The 17,035-nt window shown below is 33.2% G+C and overlaps 1 protein-coding gene across 1 annotated transcript in view; it reads right to left on the reverse strand.

Moving 5' to 3' along the window:
- The window catches only part of LOC131147560 (uncharacterized), a 40,583-nt gene extending 25,088 nt beyond the window's left edge, over window positions 1-15,495 (reverse strand). Inside the window, exon 1 of the mRNA XM_058097062.1 lies at window positions 15,445-15,495. Within this exon, the coding sequence (XP_057953045.1) occupies window positions 15,445-15,495 (51 nt within the window). The remainder of the gene's footprint in view (window positions 1-15,444) is intronic.
- Window positions 15,496-17,035: the final 1,540 nt, after the last annotated feature.

Below are 17,035 nucleotides of genomic sequence, written 5' to 3' on the forward strand. Positions count from 1 at the left end.
TAAGGTGGTAGTCGCCTATCATCAAGGTGGCAGTCGTCTATTACTGAACAACTCAGTTTTTTAAAACATTTCGAAGGATGACAGTCATCTGACAAAACATACCCAATCATCTTAATTGTCACTGATAGTCGTCTGTCAAGTACATTACAATCGTCTATCATGTTTCTATCTACTTAGTTAAGGTTCTTTAATATGCCAGTTGACTGTCATAGATAGGCAGTCGTCTGTCAACCAGATTTTCCTTCTTAAAATTTTTTTTTTATCTCTCTCATCTTTGCTTAATTAATCTTGGAATATTAACTTGTTTAACTATGAAAAATGTGTTCCAAGACTTTAAAAATTAGGTCTCTAAGTCTCTTTGCCTAATGAGCTTCAAAATGAAAATTCATACTTGAAGTACTTACAAATCTTGTCCTAAAGACTCATTTGACTCTTCTTCTTTGCTTTGAGTTCTCTTTATTGCTGAGCTTCAATGATCCTGAATTTGATGTGAGCTTTCAATTCTTTATCTCTCTTGATCTTTCATCATTAATTTAGATTTTGAGCTTTATTTATCTTTGAGTTTTCTATGTTGATCACTTGAGCTTTCATTCTTGAAGCTTTTTCTTTAATATCAATGCTCTCATTATCTTCAAGTTTTAATATATGCCTTAAGCTTGATATAATCATTCTTCTTTGAAGTACAAGCTTTGATGAATTCTTTAACCTTGCATTCATTATTGAGTCCTGAAAAGACATCACTAAACAAATCATGTTAAGTTCTACTTGTTTGTTAGCATCAAAACAGGATGTTAAGCCCTATAAGGCCAACACATGCTTTAAATACTGTGAATGATTTGAAAATACTGAGTCTGCTGCATCTATATTGTTAGCCTTAGAGGCTCTGTGAGCTTAACTACATTGTTTTGATGATAGCAACCCATTAGTGGTTCTAGATAAGCCAATCTTTACATATCAAGCCATGATTAGTATAAATACATATGTAAAGATTAACTAAATTAGTAATAGGTTAGACATCATCAGAAAGGGGAGAATGTTAGCCTTAGTGGCTGCACCATCATTGTTTAATGTGTTTTGATGATATTAACCCATATGTTATTCCTAGTGTTTTCCTATCTTTGCAGATCGTGTTTAGTACAGGTACTCGTACATGAGTTATTGGATCAAAGATAAAGATCGGACCAATTAGACATCAAGAAGGAAAGATCAAAATGGACACATACTCGGAATGACCTAAGCAAAATCGAATGTTTCATAATTATTGAATTATTTGTAATAAGGGTTGTGTGAGTGGTAGGTTTAGTTTTTAACTCTTGTGTTTTGTTTTTACATGGTTTCTGAGTAAGAGTTGAGCAAAGCACATGCATACTAGGACACATGAGTTTATAAGATTGCACTAAAGTCACAAACTCAATATTCATAGTTTTCTAAGTTAAAACAAGAGTTTGTCAAATGAATCCTAAAACTCAAATATGTTTTCAAAGGGACAAGTTTTTAACATCTTAATTTTAAGAACATTTTTATACTTAGTCTTGATTGTGTTAAAACAAGTTTTATGTCCTAAAGGTTCAAAGAAAGTCAAGTATAATTATAAAAGGACATACTAAGCATATAAGATATCAAAATGGGTTTTCAAACGTGCTTTATTAATTAAGATATCTTATATTCAAAAGGAAATTCATTTGGACAAATTTTAATCTTCATTAGACTTAATATATTTCATATACTTTTGGATAAGAATGTTTTGAGTCATTAAAACACCTTTTGAAAAGAAAAAACAAAGCAATCATCACTATCGTAGTGCAGTCTAAAGTCCTGAACACCTTTCATTATTTTGGGTAGAACATTTGTTAGAAAAGTCCAAATGGGACGATGTTGGTGTCCTTGGAAAGCTAAGACAAAATTCTGCAAATTTCATGTTGATGACGTTTTTTAATTCATGGACCTAGTCAATGAACACAGGGGATTTGTCGACAAGTTGCAGTGTGTGATTAGTCAATGAGAGCAGGGGCTCGTCGACGAGTCCAACGGGAAGAATGACGCTAACGGGTAGAAAAAGACTAGTTTACCAAATAAAATATCTTTTTTACTCCCAACGGCTAGTTAACGGCTCCTTTGGTTCTTGGACTATAAATACAAGCTATTAGACTTGTATTAAAATGGTTTTGAAGACTTTTGATCATTTTTAGTGAAAAATATCTTTTTACACCAAAACCTAAGCACCTATCACTTTGCATTGTTATTCTTCATTGACAAGTGTTCATTCTCTCTTGCTCTTTAATTGTATTTGATTCATTACTTGAGAGATAGTGTGAGGTTTGCTTTGTATTTAATATTTTCTCATTTGAGGATCATCATATTATATTTCCATCATCTTCTTATAAGGTTCTTTGTGGACCATTTGGTGAAGGTTCTTTGTGAACCAAAGAGGCTCTTGGTGAGTGGGTAGGGATTTGTTCCCGAGTTGTAAGACTTCTCCACCTATAAAGGAGATCGTATAGTGGAATCTTTGAGTTGGTCTCAAGGCATGGATGTAGGCTTGTTGCCGAAACAACGTAAAAATGTCAGTGTTCATTTTCTCTTCCTATACTCTTTATTATTTGTCTTGTGTATGATTTAAATTTCATATATTGTGATATAATTGCTTGCATCTTGCCAAGTGTTTTATTTTGTAGAGAAAATTTGTAATTCTGCAAAAGAGTCCATTCACCCTCCATTGGACTACATACTCCCGGGCTGGGACGTCTAACATGTTTTATATCTCTGCTCAATATTATTATGTTGGGGGTATTGGTATGTGTTTAGATAGACCCTAGGTTGGGAATTACTGATTTTGGAAATAAAATCAACCTAAAAAATTTTAATTACCCAATTCACCCCCCTCTTAGGAGTACACCAAAGCCAACAATTGGTATCAAAGCCTCGTTGCACTAGACTTAAATGTTTTTGCAAAAAAATCGCAATGGATCGATTTGGTGTATCCCCATTCGGCAAGGGATAGTTACCTACTAGGCCTCCTGTATTTTGTGGTGTCAATTACATCCATTGGAAAATTCAAATGATCATATTTATAAAATCTATGGATTAGAGGGTCTGACAGATGATTGATAAAGGAATTTGTATGCAAGTAGAAAAATGATATTAATTTAATGCATGCAAATTCACATGCCATGGATTTATTGTACTGTGCTTTAGATACTGATATTCTTCATAAGATTATGGCATGTAGTAGTGTATAGGAGATTTGGGGTGAGCTTCAAAAGAAGTATGGAGAGACCCAAGAAAAGGAAATTGCCACTTCAGATGCTCCAAGCCTAAATGATCCGGTAGTGGCTAACCATGAGCCAATTGTATTAGTGGATGATGAGGTATATGAATCTTACCCTACCTCATTTACTAATCCATGAAATGAAGCATGTGATGATTCTTATGCCGAAGTTTGCGATATATCATATGTTGAATCATCAGTTGCCTCTAATGACTGCTTTGACGATAATGCATGTATTAATTCATGTGATGTTTATTGTGATGATTCCTGTGCCAAAACATGTGATAAACTATATGATGAATCATTTATTGTTTTTTATGATGATATCATTTATAATGCTTGCATTGATTTATTTGAGTATTACTATGATATATCCGATGTTGAATCATGTAATAAATATAATGATAATGGCACGCCCTTTAACAAGGAACTAGAATGTACTTTAATGAAAATGAATACGCTTCTAGTTAGGGTGTCTAAATAGAAAATATTTTTGAAAAATGAAAATCTAAGGTTGGTAAAACAATTAAAAGATCTAAGAGAGTATCATGTCATCCTTGAAAAAAAGATACTAAAAATTTTCTGCTTGGAGGAAGAAATAGATGATTATTCTAGAGTTATAATCAAAACTGAAAATGAAAAGAATAATCATAGCAAACCCTTCAGAGTTAAGAAGAGAAATGTTTTCAAAAAGGGTTCAAATTATAAATCCCATAGTCATAAATTTTTTCATGCCTCATCTAGTAAAAATAGAGTATGCAAGCACAATCTTTCACAATTATTCAAAACTTGCTTGCATTATAAAATGAATTGGCGCGTTCTATCTACTTGCTCATCCATAAGTACTGGAGGCTTAGAAAAAGAAATGAAATGGATAATCATGAAAGCAAACCCCATAGGACCAAAGGAAGATTGGGATCCAATAGAATGTACAAAATTGTTTTAATCCTTCTTAGATCCTCGGATTAGGTTTAGGGGGTAGTGATGAATGTAGTCTTGGGAAGTGGTTGGTGCTTAAAATAAAAATTCTTAGTAGATACATTCACTATACACTATATTGAATACTAAGATTATTAGAATCTCAAACAATATATCCAATATAAACTTAATGCATACATATCATAATGATTGGGTAAAATATTTAAAAAAAAAAAACATTGGCTATGGTATGTTAGAGTAAAATCCACTTCCAAATGAACATAGCATCTTTGTTAGGTAATTAATTTCAAATGCTTAACTCGTGCTTAAAGATAAATCATCTTAAGTTAAGCTACTGTTGTCCATTGCATAGAGATGAACTTTAGGGGTCCATCCTATTCTATATATCTTTGACCCTAATCTCATTAATCAAAATTCGGTCATCACTCCAGGTTTAAAGCACTATTGATCATAAATGACTAATATATATAGAGTGTTCATCATAAGACATCCCTTCTACTCACCAACTATATCCTTGCTTCATAGTTATAATTATATCTAAAGGATACATACCACTATCCAAAGAGCTATATTCAAAAATTTATACTCTCCTAGATGCTCTTTGCTCATATCTGGACATGATTACTAAGAACAAAAATATCTTGGAAAATGTCGACTTATTCTAAATACTCTTCTGAACTCAATAATAATTTTATTGTTAAGAGTTTTTAAATTATCTTTACAAACTCTCAAACTTTAAATCAAATAATTTAGAGCTTCATCTTTCTGAAACTTAAATGGCTAATATAATTGCTATAAGTTTCAACATATATGGAAATGCAAATGACCAAGAAACCTATGAATGAATTTTAAAAATGAAAAGTCATCTGAACTCGTGCCTCTCACATATTGAAAATCATAAGAAAAGAGGCAGACATTGGCTTATCACCTTAATAAATATTCATTATGACTTTTTGGTCCGATAAGCCTAAAGCATTCATGCCAAGTCTAAATCCATTGGAAATATTAGGAACCTTGGCTAAAATATTTGGAGATGAAAAAGGCATAAAATGAATAAGTGCATAACTCAGGGGGAGCATTTCTTTTCAAAATTTCATGACTCTTTTGAATGCTCTCATTATATGCCTTTATGAAAAGCAACACAACACTAAACTCATAACTATCCACTGTTGTTTGTTGTTTATATTATATCTTGATGGATAGTAATTTGTGATTATCTAGTATTGTGAATTATTATTGAATATTCTGATTGATAATACTAGGTTGCATGGAACGTCATCTATAAGGCTGTTGCAGAAACTTATTTATGTGCATGCTTGTATGGAACGCCAACTGCATAACTGATGTAGTATGTTGTGTATTGCATGCTGGTAGTAGAAATAGGTTCTCACATGCTCAAACTGAATTATTTTGAATTGATTGCTTGAATCTATCAGGTCTTGGTGCATAAAAATTTGGGAAATGTTCAATTTACAGTCGGCATGTTGCCAAAATTTTGGTGGAATTTTCCCAGAAAAAAATCCATGTACAAAGATGATTATAATAATAAAAATGTTAAAATATTTTTGAAAGGATGAGTAAAAACTTAAATAGAAATATCAAAATTTCATCCTAACATAATCATCAAATAGTTAGAGGAGCTTAGCTCCATCCCTAGAGAAAGAGTATAAAGAATTCATATGCATCATGCTTTACTTTTTGAATATCGAGGCTCTTCTAAGAACCCTGAACATCATATCCTGCTTCTAAAGATCTATGTTTTGATATGGACTGTTCTTGGTTAGGTGCTTTATCTCATGCCTTAATATATATTTTCTGATGCATGTGTGACCTATAAGAATGATAATATTAGTCGAATGGTAAAATGAATAAATCTTAATCCAGTATATTCATTTTAAAAGACCTAAAAAAATGATTGCTTATACTACTTGACATACTTAATGAAATTAATCCGTATTAAGTATAAGTTGTCTATTTCATCTAAGCTTGGATTCAATTTGAAAGGGAGAGTATCTTAAACTAAACTCTTATGTTACTATGCTCACCAGTATTTTAGGCTTATATGTGTTTTGAAATTATTGTGGCATGTGCTTAACCGTTATGTTTATTGAATACCTTACGTGAAAATATAATACTTGTCACATAGTTTTTAATTTTGTCATATGATCTTGCATGTGATTGATAAATCTTTAGGATCATTGTGGTTGTGTTTTCTGGTTATACTTAGTGATTTGTGCTTAAATGATAAACCTAAAAAATAATGCTTGCTTGAGTTTTAAATTAAAGTTTCTTTTTCAGTAAGCATAAACCAAAGTATTTATTGATAATCATAAGGGGAATATATATATATATATATATATATATATATATATATATATTTGCTTACATATATTTATATTCTTATGGCAAGAAATGATTTTATATGTGACGTTTTCTTTCTTGCTTATGTGCCTAAATGTTATATCTTTAAAATTGTTTAATGCCCAAAATATTATATAATAAAAAGGGAAGAATGTTTTGTGCATAAACGTTAAAAAGGGGGCAAAGATTTTTCAAAAAGAGGGAGTTCTCTTTTGTTAAGTTTGTTTTTAATGAAAAATCTTTATACTTAGTCCTTTTTGCTGATGCCAAGAGGAGGAGAACTTTTATATGAGCAAAATGTTTGACTAAATGGAATAAGCAAACTGTTTAACTAAATGGGGTAAGCAAAATGTTTAACTAAATGGGGTAAATTTTTTTAGGGGCAATATTTTAAATAGGGTAATTATCTGCGTTGCATGCATGTATGTATTTGCATCTTACTGCTAAAAACTGAATGCATATAAGTTGAAATGTTTTTTTTAGTATATATGCATGAGCTATATTGCTTATATTTAATTTTATACATATTCTTAGGGGGAGCCTTTTTACGCTTAACCCATTTTGCTCCTCGATGTTTGTCATTATCAAAAAGGGGGAGATTGTTGACTTTTTGAGTCTGATCTCTATTTTGATGCTAACAAACTACCAGTTTCTTATATGTGCATTTAGTGCTTGAATAGATTTTTATTTTAGCATAGACATAAGACACCAGAAAATGGAAACCAGTAGGAACTTAAAGCTCACATCAAGCTAGAGCATTCAATGGAACTAAAGAGCAAGATAGAAGAAGACGTACACTTTCTATTATAATTGCATTTGTTTTTATATTTTGGTTTGTAATAATGCATTGCATGCATGATGTGAGTGGATAGCTTAGAACAACCAAAGACAGACCCTAGAGATCAGCACTTTACACAGAAACTCATTTCTTAGATAACTAATTGGTTTGGGTTAAAAATTAGGGCTAAAACGAAGTTTACAAATGGTTGATCGATGCTAGATTTTTGGGATAAGTTAAAAAGCTAAAAGACCATAGTGTTGACTTTATAGGTCACACTCGGTTTTGATAATGACAAATATTGATATTTCATGTTTGTCAAGTGTTTGTGCAGGTTCAAATCAAACTTCCTTGATGACACTTGAAGAAACAAGAAAGTTGACCTTATAGGTCACCTCTTGGTTTTGATAATGACAAATACTCTTGTATTTAATAAATATCTAGTTTATGTGTAGGTTCATATTAGCATATCATCAATGGCACGTGAAAGCTCAAAGCTTGAAGACAAACTCATGCTCTTAATTGTAATAATTTTTAGTGAAATTTGTCTGTAATAGTAATTAGGGTATTCGGTTTGTAATAAGCATACACATCACATGCATGGTTTATTTTGTAAGCTCAAACCAGATACAAATCAAAAAATAACCATAGAAAGACCTTAGGGTTTTCCTTTCGATCGACCGAAAAAACTTTTTCGGTATCTTCAAATTGGACCCCAAGTGCCCCTAGGATACTCACACTTTCACATATATTTGTTAGACACTTGAATAGGGCTTGTTTGCTTCAATACGGGATTGAAATGCACACATGATGCACTTTTGGTCGACCAGCCATGCGAGTTCATTTTGGCCTAGTCGACTGTGACACCCTGGGTCAAGGTTTGACCACCCGGTCGACCAGCAAAGATAGTTCAAAACGCCCTAGTCGACCGAAACTCCCTTGAGTCAAAGTTTGACCACTCAGTCGACTAGAAAAGGTAGTTCAAAAGGCCCTAGTCAACCGAAACTCCCTGGGGTCAAAAGTTTGACTAACTGGTCGACTAAAACTGATAGTTCAAAAGGTCCTGGTCGACCGAAACCCTCCTGGGTCAACAGTTGACCATATGGTCGACCGAGAACTTTTGTACTACAACTACCTGGTCAACCAGAGGGTTCTCGGGAGAATTCCCAACAGTCTAATCGACCGAACCAGACAGTTCAAAATGCCCTGGTCGACCAAAACTCAGAAAATTGGGAAATCGCCCTCTCCTAGTCAACCGTGCCATTAGTTCAATATTTCTTGGTCGACCGAACCATTTAAGACTTGGTCGACCAAAACATTTTTGGTCGAACGGACCTCTCGGGTTGTCATCATTTTTACCGCGGGTTAAATATTTTTAAACAGGGTTAAATTGATTTAAATGTCATTAATCTTTTCTAACAATCCCTAATAGGTCCCCAACGGTCAAAATTTTCAGTATGTCTATATATACTCTTTCATTTAGTGAATTAAACATCGATTAGCAAAAAGATTAAGGAAATCTCTCTCAAGCAAAAATACTTTCTTTTGATTCTCATTCACTCATACTCTTCCAAATACACTCTAACTTACATTCAATACTCGTAAAATCATTTGTAAGTATTCTTGAGTGCTTAGATAGGAAGGTTTACTCTCTCTTGCTTGTGAGATTGATATATTTTTATTAAGAGCTGAACCAAAAGGATTCTTAGGGTACTTAGCCAATAAAGTTCATCCTAAGAAGACTTTACTAGGTCTTCTGAGATTGCATATTTGTTGCAATATCTTAAGAAGCCCATTTTTGCTTTTGGTTGCGAACTATTTTCAAAATCATTTACAAATATCTATTGCTCTTTATTTTGAAAACCATTTGAGGAGATATTTGTGTTTGAGATGAAACATCTTTGTTGCAATATTTATTCACTCAAATATTTGTGCTGAAAACAAAGATCCTATATATTTTGCAATCCAAGCATATACATACTTCCATGATTGAGATATTCTATTGATTGATATTCTTGAGGCTTATTTGATATTCTGTGTGAACACATTTGATTGAAATACCTTGAGATACACAAATTGCTTGTTTGACACTCTCACGTATTTACTACACTGATAGAAAATATAGTTGAGAGTTGAAATATTTAGACCACACAGAGCTTACATTTTAAATCATCTGTGGTGTTTGTGTTTGTGCGCATTTGTGGTACAAATCTGCTTTACGTGAAAGCACCCATATATTGTACCGTTGGATTGTATATCTAAGAGATTTCAGGTGTGGCCTGAGGGGGAGGTAATCCAGCCCGGTAAGGATTGGTGTAAAGGTTGAGGTCAGCCCTGTGGTAATTTGACCTGGTTTGTATAGGAGCCGCTCCACCCGTTTAAGTGAGCAAGTTGTGATAATCCTTGTACTGGTTAGCCAAGGCGAGGACGTAGGCAGTTGGCCAAACCTCGATAACATATCTTCGTGTCATCCTCTCTTTACTGCTTTCTGGTGCTTGTGTGATTGTTTAAACTGCTTTATTTAATTTCTGGTATATTTACATTATTTGCACTAAATTGACCCTAAGCTTGTGAACATACTGCTGTTAGGAGGAATACCTAGGAGATAAATTTTAAAAATACCAATTCACCCCCCCTCTTGGGATCACGGTAAAGCTAACAAAGAAGACCATGAAGCTTTGTAATTTATATTGTAATATATTAGTCATCTATGTAATACGGTCTGTAATCGTAATCTAGGATATGGTTTGTATGCTTATCACCTACACATCATGCACACAAGATATAGCGTGAGCTTAACTTGACTATAGTAAGACCCTAGGCTCCCACACACACACACACACATTGCATAAAATATGAGTGAGAAATAATTGTGCTTAAATGGAATATATCTAAGCAAACTAAGAGGGGTCGGGCGACCGAACCTTGGAGTACAAAAACTCCTCAGGCGACAGAACCTTGAAGGTCAACATTTTGACTTGCCCTCGGGTGACCGAATCGAAATTGTGCTAATCTCCCCCAAGCGTCTGAATGCATCGAAAGGGACCACTCACCAACTTGGGCGACCGAATGTTTTAGTTCAAATATGCCCCAGGCGACCGAACTCAAGAGTTCGGGCACCTGAACCCAGGACTGGGCACTTGAAGTTAGGTAGCTTTGCTACTAACTTTGATTTAGGTTGCCAAACCTTTATATGAGCGATCGAATCTCATTTGAAATCTTGTATGACTGTGTCTATTCAGGCGACCAAACCAAGGTTCAGCCACCCGAATCTCGGTCCGTTAAAATAATTTTAACCGCGGTAAAACTGGGTTTATACGGGCTAAGTAAATTTTAATTATTTGGGACTTTCTTAATTATTCCCATTGTGTCCTGAACGGTTATAAATTTTTACCAGCTTATAAATAGGCCTTCATTTGCATGATTAGATAGTGATTAGCAAAGTGATTAGCAAAAATTCTCTCTCTCCTGAAAATCCAATTTTTACCCTAATACTCTCAAACTTGCATCCTTTTGATCAAATCCAAGATTGTGAGAGTTTCATTCGTGTTTATTTGATTGTTGCTCAGAGCTAATACTCCCATTGTTGTGTGTGCTTGAGATTTATTTTGTTGGGAGCGTAGCTTAGTTTTATCCCATGGATTACTCATTTATAAATCTCGTGTCGGACTAAACTAAGAAAGCTTAGGATATTTGCACTTTATTGCAAGTATCCAATAGCTTTGCTTTTGGCGTGCATAGAATTTTAAAAAAAGCAAGCAACCTTTTTAAACTAGCTTTGTGCTCATTTCAATGAAAAAAATCATTCAAAATCTAGTTTGATTATCTGCATAGTATACTTGGAATATTGATGTATTGTTGAAATATTTTGTTTAGATTCCAAGTCATTGCTTGTGTTGATTATTCTTGAGCATCATACTAATTGTATTGTGTTGAATACTCTTGAGCTTCATATTGACTATATAGTGTTGAGTATTGATAGAACAAATCTTGCATCACTGAGCTTACACTATATCCTTACTTTTGATGCGTATGTGATTAAGCGTATTATTTGGGTACAAATCTGCTTTACGTGAAAGCACTATTTTATTGTACCATTTGATTGTAAATATGAGTGATTCTAAGAACGGTCTAAGGGAGCGATAATCTAGCTCGGTAAGGATTGGTGTAAAGGTTGAGGTAAGCCCTGTGCTAATTGATCTGGCTTGTATAGGTGCTGCTCCACCCATTTAAGTGAGGAAGTGATAGTGGTAATCCTTGAGCTTGTTAGCCAAGGCTGGGACGTAGGCAATTGACCGAACCTCGATAACATTTTTACATGTCGCCCTTCCTTTACTGCTTTTTGGTGCTTGTGTGATTGATTAAACTGTTTTATTTACTTTCTGGTATATATTTACTTTAATTGCACTAGATTGACCATAGGGTTGTAAATATACTAGTGTTAGAAGATGGACCTAGTGATCAAATTTTAAAAATTACCAATTCACCCCCCTCTTGGGATCATGGTAAAGCTAACACATAGATTAACTTTAGGTCCCAAAATATCACATGAAAAGTCCCCATAATCTTAGAATCAATTATCATGTAAATAAGAGTGACTTCATAAGAAGAATAGGGTTGAATTGCACAAGTTTGGTGTGTTCGGTCAACCGAACCCCAACACAGAGAACTTCAGTTGACTAAAGTTCACAAAGGTCAAAAGTTTGACCAGTCGGTCGACTGACTAGGATTGTACTTCAGTGCCTTGGTCGACCGAACCTCCCAAGGGTCAACAAGTTAACTCTTTGGTCGACTAATCAGAAATGAGCTGCAATGCTCTAGTCGACCGAACCACCTCAATGGATGTCCCAATGGTCTGGTTAACCAAACCTTCAAGTTCAAAAGACCTTGGTCGACCGAATCTCGGCGATAAAAAATCGCCTTAAGTCTGGTCGATTGAACTCTTAGTTCAAATTATCCTTGGTCGACCGAACTGGGCACCAAGGTCGACCGATCCTCTCAGGTTGCCCAATTTTTTACTAAGTTTAAACGATGTTAATTTTAAGTAAATATCATTAATTTTTTTCTAAAATGACCTCCATGTCCCTAACGGTCATATTTTTTCCCCAAGTCTATATATACCCCTTCATTTGTCTTAATTAAAGTGAGATTAGAAAAATCATTAAGAAAATTTTCTCTTAAATTTTTGTATTCATTTTGGTCATATTCTTTCAATCTTTCACAAAGTATACTACTCATACTTCCTCTCTCTTTTAAGTATCTTTGAAAAATCATTTTAAAAGAGAACACTTAAATCTTTGGACATTTATTTTCTTCATTCAAAACTTATACTCTCACTTGTTCTTTGCTTGTGAAAATTCATTTTTAAGAGTTAGCTACTTGGATCTCTCATATATTTTATTGATAAATATCATTGGGAGAAAATTTATATTAGTTATTTTTGAAAGACTTAAGCATATATAACTTGTGTTAGGAAAGTCATATTGCAATTGTGCTTACACTCACACATACTATTTTGCAAGTTCATTTGTAAGCAAACAAAAACTCTAGATTCTCCTACACTTTATTTGTGAAAAACATATTTGGAGAAATATTCTATTAGGATTTAAATCCTTGAGCATCCATCATATATATTTTTATTTAAGGATTATTTTTTTAGCAAGAAAATCACATACTCACATTGAACTTATTTTCACATTATACGTGAGTGTATCTTGAGCTTTATTGTTGTACACATCTGCTTAGTGTAAGAAGCTTATTTGGCTGTACACAAATTTTATATTCGTTGAATTCCAAACGTGAGCTTTAAGAAGGAGACTAGCCCTATTGAATAGTCTCGGATTGACTTAGACTCGATTAAAAAAGTTAGGTGCACCATCCTGGTAAGGTGTAGGTTGAGATCAACCCCGTTAATTGACTTGGTTGTAACCGGTGCCACTCCACCCGTTAAGTGAGCATTAGTGAAATTCTTGTGCTAGTGAGCCAAAACAGGGATATAGGCACAGTTGGCCGAACTCCAATAACATATCCTGTGTCGGCTCTCTCTTTCTCTATACTCTTTATATTTTTGAAGTTTAATTTATGCACATGTATGTTTATATTTGAATAGTTATATGAATGTTGTGCATTCTTTAAATACTGCGAATGATTTGAAAATACTGAGTCTGCTGCATCTATTGTATATATCTGCTCCGTATTATTCTATTGGGGTATTGGTATGTGCTTAGACAGGCCCTAGGATGGGAATTACTGAGTGAAATTGAAATCGACCTAGGAAATTTTAATTACCCAATTCACCCCTCCTCTTAGGAGTACACCAAAGCCAACATTGTGTATATTTGTTAATTTATTTATTTATTAAAAAAAGAGTAAACTAAAAGATTATTAGAATCTAATTTGAAGATAATTCTTAGTTAATTAGGTACCATTTGTAGAACGGGTGCGTACTAGGTGTGAATACCTTCCCCTAGCATAATTGAACTCCTGATCTCAATCCTAGTATACATAGACTGATACTGTGATTAATTGAGTAGTAATCAGCTGTTACAACCGTACCAAGAAAGATAGGTTACTGGCGACTCCAAATCCAAATTTTTCCAGAATATTATACTTCTATTCCCTTGCCTCCTTGGGGCACCTTGCTCCTGGGACGTTGCGACATGTACTATTAGTGACTGTTTGAAAATTAGTCTTCACTAAAAGTCTAACTATTAGTGACGGATATACAAACCGTCACTAATAGTTAGACTTTTATTAATGATTTTTAGCCCCCCCCCCCCCAAAAAAAATATGCAATTTATAGTAACGGTTTTAAAAATCGCTGCTAATAATTATTTGTCACCATTGTTTTAGCAACAAATGCAAAAATATCACTAAGCCGTCACTAATAAGTATTAGCGACGATTTGCGATTATTAGTGAAATTTTAAATTGTCACTAATACTTTTTTTTTTGGTAGTGAAATGCAAATATATTTCTAATAACACTGGTAAATTACAAGTAGAAGTAGTAGGGCAGAAGAGACCAGGCCGAGGGTCAGAGCCTTCAATGATTGACGAATTCCCATAATTGTGATTTTCTTCTCTTAACCAAAGGTTTTGTATATCTCTTTCATGAGTCATATATCACAATAGGGGTGAGCAAAAGGTTGGTTCGACCAAATTCAGGTAATTAACCGAATTAACCAAAAAATTCGATTAAATAATGCTGTTAACCGAACCGACCGAACTACTGAATCACACCGAACCGAACCCAACCGAATTACCAATTCGGGTAATTTGATTAACCGATTTTAACCGAATTTATTCAATTATAAATTAAATAAAAATTTCATAACTAATTTATTTTAATAATTGTGTTAATGCATTTACTCTATCACATAGGCTTATTTATTTTGAGGTGCAATAACTTTTATTTATTTATTCATTCTAGGTCTTCGCAAATCAAGTGGTAATAAAAAAGAAGGCGATGTTTTTGTTATTATTGAAACGTTGAAAATAAAAAAGATGAAAAAATTTTCGTTGAAAAAATTTATTGTCGGTGTCGTCATCCCCTTCGACGACAACATTAATTTCCACAAGGTATATTCATGTTCATAATAAAAAAACAATTATATTCATAGTTTATACTTAACCGAATTATTTTTGGTTGTTAACCGAGTCGAAACCGATTAACCGAATTTTTGTAAAATTTCGACCGAACCAAGTTTTTTATCTAAACCTAATCGACTAATTTCGACCGATTAATTCAGTTAATTCAATTTTCACCAGATTATGCTGACCCCTGTATCAATTCTTGTTCTTTCATTGGAATCCAGTAGTAGCGCTCCTCACGCTTTTGCTTTATGGCTTTTTATATATTTTAACTTTGGGAGGTGCTTCTGCTTTTATTCGCACAGATATGGTTTTGTTCTCTCGCGAACCCCCTTTACAAGTTTAGTGAAAGGCCAGTGGCGGTTCTAACGCCTCGCCCTCGTAGGGACTGCGTGCAGTGCAGTACATATATATAATGCGAAAATATACTGCTATATATATTCTAAATTTGTTTACATGCATAATATGTGGAATTTTTTTGTCAATTAAGTGCTGACTAATCAGCACCTGGGCATATGTACATTTGTCTATGGCAACATGACAATGTCTGTAGTCCATTTACGTAATTATTCATTTTAAAAATATCTTTTTTAAACCATATATAGATTCATTTTTGTAATTAAAATATAGAGAAAAACACACTGACCTTTGAGAAAAAGATAAGAAACTCTTCTAAAATTTCTAAAATTTTATTGATTTTCCTTGAGATTCGAAAAATGTCATACACGTCCCCTCATGTTTTTCAAAAAGACATAAATCTTCCCTTAAAAAACTTATTTTTTATAAAATAAAATGAGAGATTTGCGTCTTTTTGTCAAAACTCACGGGAGGTCTTTTAAATTCCTAAAACATTAACGAAGGTTAGTGCTTTTTTGTTAAACTTCAGGAAATGTTAGATTTTTTTAATCCTAAAATAAACTATGATAGCTTTAAATAATCTTTGGACTTACTCCGCATATTCTGTCATCTAAAATGGTCACATTTTCATTGATTTCATTGCTAATGCGTGGACCAATTCATCCTTTAATTAATTATTACTATTATGTTTAGTTGAAGATCTCCATTTCTTAAGTTTTATTAAATTGTGCTTTGCCTTTTCATGTTTAAATTGTAACAATTAAATTACTGAAGTTTCAATTTTAAGTTTTGATAAAAGTTTAGAAGGACACTTGAAGTATCATGCTCAATATGAATCTTATAGAGTAGAATAGTAAGTTAGTATCAGTGATAATAAGTGAAAATTATTTGTCCTTATACTTTTAATTGGGACAATATTAGGGGCTTGTAATTATTAAAAAGAGTAGCTAATGTTGGCACTTCATGATGATTGGAGATTATTCTTCTTATTCATCTTTTTTCTTTTTAATTTCTTTTTCTTTAAGGGTATGCACAATTAATCCATTATCTAGTGTATTGAAATTGGATAGATAGGAAGTTGAAGCAAAGGAAAACTGTATGATGAACGTGCAAAAATATAAAGACTAGGTAATTCCATTATTCCAATACAATCATATGTACCAAATAAATCGTTAATAGCAATGTGCTAAATGGTAATCTTAGAACAATATTTTGTGCATGCCTTGATTAATAATTTAGATGACTAATATCATTACTCAAAATTAGTAATTACATGACCTTAATTGCATAAGTTAAAAGTAGATGAACTAAAACGATTTTTACTTAATAATATAGGGACTAACTTATAGTTTAACTTAAATTATCACATTGTAACAATTTAAATTTCAAAAAAGTATGTGCAATTTGAAGAAACTTGAAGTACTTGTGGTATAATTTACTTTAGGGCAAAAGACACTATCCTCTCCCTAAAGTTTGACAAAAATACAATGACCTCTTTTGAGGTTTCAAAAATTTTAGAGACCTCCATTGAGATTTTAAAAATTTCAAGGATCTCTCTTGAGATTTGTCAAAAAGACACAAACCTCCCCTTGTATTTTGTAAAAGATAACAAGTTTTTTTTAGGAGAGGTTTGCGTCTTTTTTGACAAATCTTAGGGGAGGTCTCAGATATTTTTGAAATCTTAGTTAAGGTCTATGACTTTTTTTAAAACCTCAAGGGATCATCTCTATCTTTTTACAAA

The sequence above is a fragment of the Malania oleifera genome, chromosome 1 (assembly GCF_029873635.1).
Source record: "Malania oleifera isolate guangnan ecotype guangnan chromosome 1, ASM2987363v1, whole genome shotgun sequence".
NCBI lineage: Eukaryota > Viridiplantae > Streptophyta > Magnoliopsida > Santalales > Ximeniaceae > Malania > Malania oleifera.